Source organism: Pterocles gutturalis, unplaced genomic scaffold (assembly GCF_000699245.1).
Source record: "Pterocles gutturalis isolate BGI_N339 unplaced genomic scaffold, ASM69924v1 scaffold1060, whole genome shotgun sequence".
NCBI classification, from domain to species: Eukaryota; Metazoa; Chordata; class Aves; order Pterocliformes; family Pteroclidae; genus Pterocles; species Pterocles gutturalis.
This window is the reverse complement of record NW_010140335.1, coordinates 7,918-10,021: the sequence shown is the minus strand read 5'-3', so window position 1 is coordinate 10,021 and position 2,104 is coordinate 7,918. Positions and strand designations below refer to the sequence as shown.

The 2,104-nt window shown below is 63.5% G+C and overlaps 1 protein-coding gene across 1 annotated transcript in view; it reads right to left on the bottom strand.

Moving 5' to 3' along the window:
* The window catches only part of HM13 (histocompatibility (minor) 13), a gene marked incomplete at its 5' end in the record, with an annotated part of 10,882 nt that overhangs the window by 1,388 nt on the left and 7,390 nt on the right, over window positions 1-2,104 (bottom strand). The window contains 2 exon segments of the mRNA XM_010083584.1: window positions 901-986; window positions 1,545-1,647. Of these exon segments, the coding sequence (XP_010081886.1) occupies window positions 901-986; window positions 1,545-1,647 (189 nt within the window).

The window sequence follows — 2,104 nt, the reverse complement described above, 5'->3', positions numbered from 1 at the left end:
CCCGGGGGGGGGGGAAGGACCCCAGGGCAGCCGGCTCCCCGCTGCGCAGCTGACGGACCCCAGTGGGCTGCTGGGTTTCCTCTGAGCAGGCTGGGGGCTCGGGCAGAGGCACCCCTGGAGCGGGGAGCCTGGGGGGTGCACAGCCCTGCTTTGGGACAGATGTTTCCTTCCCTCCTCTGCTTCAGCCGTTCTCTAACAAGCAGCTGCGCTGGGCCACCACTGAGGGCAACTGGCCGAGCACAACGGAGAGCCAGCTCCCAGGGGGCCAGGACACGCTCTGCACGGTTCAGAGGAGGGGACAGTCCAGGCAGGGGACCCCAGCTGCCCGCTGAGAGCAAACAGGGAAATCCCTGGAGAGCAGCAAGCTAAGAGAACAGCTGGAGCACAACAGCACAGTACAGACCCCTTTCCCCACACTGACAGTCCCCAGGGCAGGGGGGACGGCTGCAAACCAGGATCCTCTGCCTAGCAGGGAGGCTGGGATGTGCTCAAACCAGCCCTGGCTGCTCTCTCAGCCGGATCTGGCTCTGTTCTCCCCCACCCACGGGCCCTGGGACACAATGACCAAGTATCTCAGCCCCAGGTGTGCGGTCCCACCCTCCGCTGCCTGCCAGCACACGGGAAGAGTTTGTCACCAGGGCGTAAAGCGATACCAGATGCTGCCTGCCTGTTGGTACGGCACCAAAGCTCCCACCCGGCTACGGAGGAGGTGGCTGGAGCCAGGGCCGGCGTGTCCAAACACAGACCCGCTCCCTCCACCCACGCACGTGCACACGCACACACCCAGAGCATGCCCAGATGAACCCATCCCTCCAGCTGTGCCCGGGCGTGGGAACATCTGCATGCTTCGTGCACTCCAGCGCCGCGGGCGAAACTGCTCCGGCCCCAGCTGACGCTCACCTGAACATTTCAGTTACTTCTCCCTTTGCCAAGGCCACAAGAAGCGGGAATCCGATGCACGCGGGGACCAGGTACAGAAGAGCAGGCTGTCGGGATGGAAAACAACGGTTAAACCAAAACACGAATCGCCCCTCGGGAGGGGCGTGATGCGAGCTGGCCCTGTCCCCTCCGCACCCACGGTGTCTGTCACAGCGCTGCACAGGGGGTTAACGCTCCAGAAAGCTGCTCCGAGAGCCAGGGTACAGCTGCAGCAGCACAAAACCCTGGCTGTGAGGTCCCAACAGGCCACGAACACGCTGATGGCCCCCACACAGACCAGCGACAGCACCCACAGCACGTGGGCTGCCGGGTCCTCTCTGCAGCCCGGAGGGTGAGTTGTTGGGGGCAGCGTGGCTGCAAAGAGCCACAAGCACAGGGCAGCTCTTGGGAACGCAGCTGCCTGAACCAGCCTTGCCCCATCAGGACTTGGCTCCAGCCAGACACACAAGCTTTGGGCAGGGAAAGGTACAGGCTGGCGCAGGAAAGGCAAAGCCAAGAGAAGGAACTCATCCACTTTTTCCTGGCACAGTGCAGGGACCTCGTGGCCAAGCTGGCGTGTCCCGCCCGGGACATGCATCTGCGCCAGGCAGCGCAGCAGAGCTCACCTGGGCGTGCTTGAAGATGTGCATGATGAAGATGGTCAGGCCCAGCCCGAAGATGTAGGCAACAAAGCTGGTGTAGAAATACGTGTGCGTGTTCTTCTTCAAGCTGTGGGGAAAGGGAGCAGAGCCCAGTGACCTCGGGTCTGGGGTGCCAGTGACCGAAACGGAGCCAGCCCAGCGCTCGCAGAGATCTCCCACCGTGCTGGGGAGCTGTGCTCTGCCCCTGCTCTCGGTCCCGTGGGAACGGTGTGGCACTGGATGGGGTGACACCCAGGTGAGGGGCTGGGGAAGGGAAGGCAGCATGTGATCCTGCTGCTGGATGGCTCCTGGGGGGGAAGAATTGGTGCTGGGACTCAGGGAGAGCGTCCCACCTTGTCAGGGGAGGCACAGCCTGTCCTGGGTGTCCTGCTCCCAGCACGTGCTGTTTGATCACAGGACAGGCTGCGGGAACTGGGATTCCCAGCAGGTGCAGGCAGGATGTGGGTGGAAACACCTGGGAGAGCTGGCACAGAGCAGAGGGTCTGTGCAACAGCAACGGGGCCACACCACCGCAGTGGCACGGA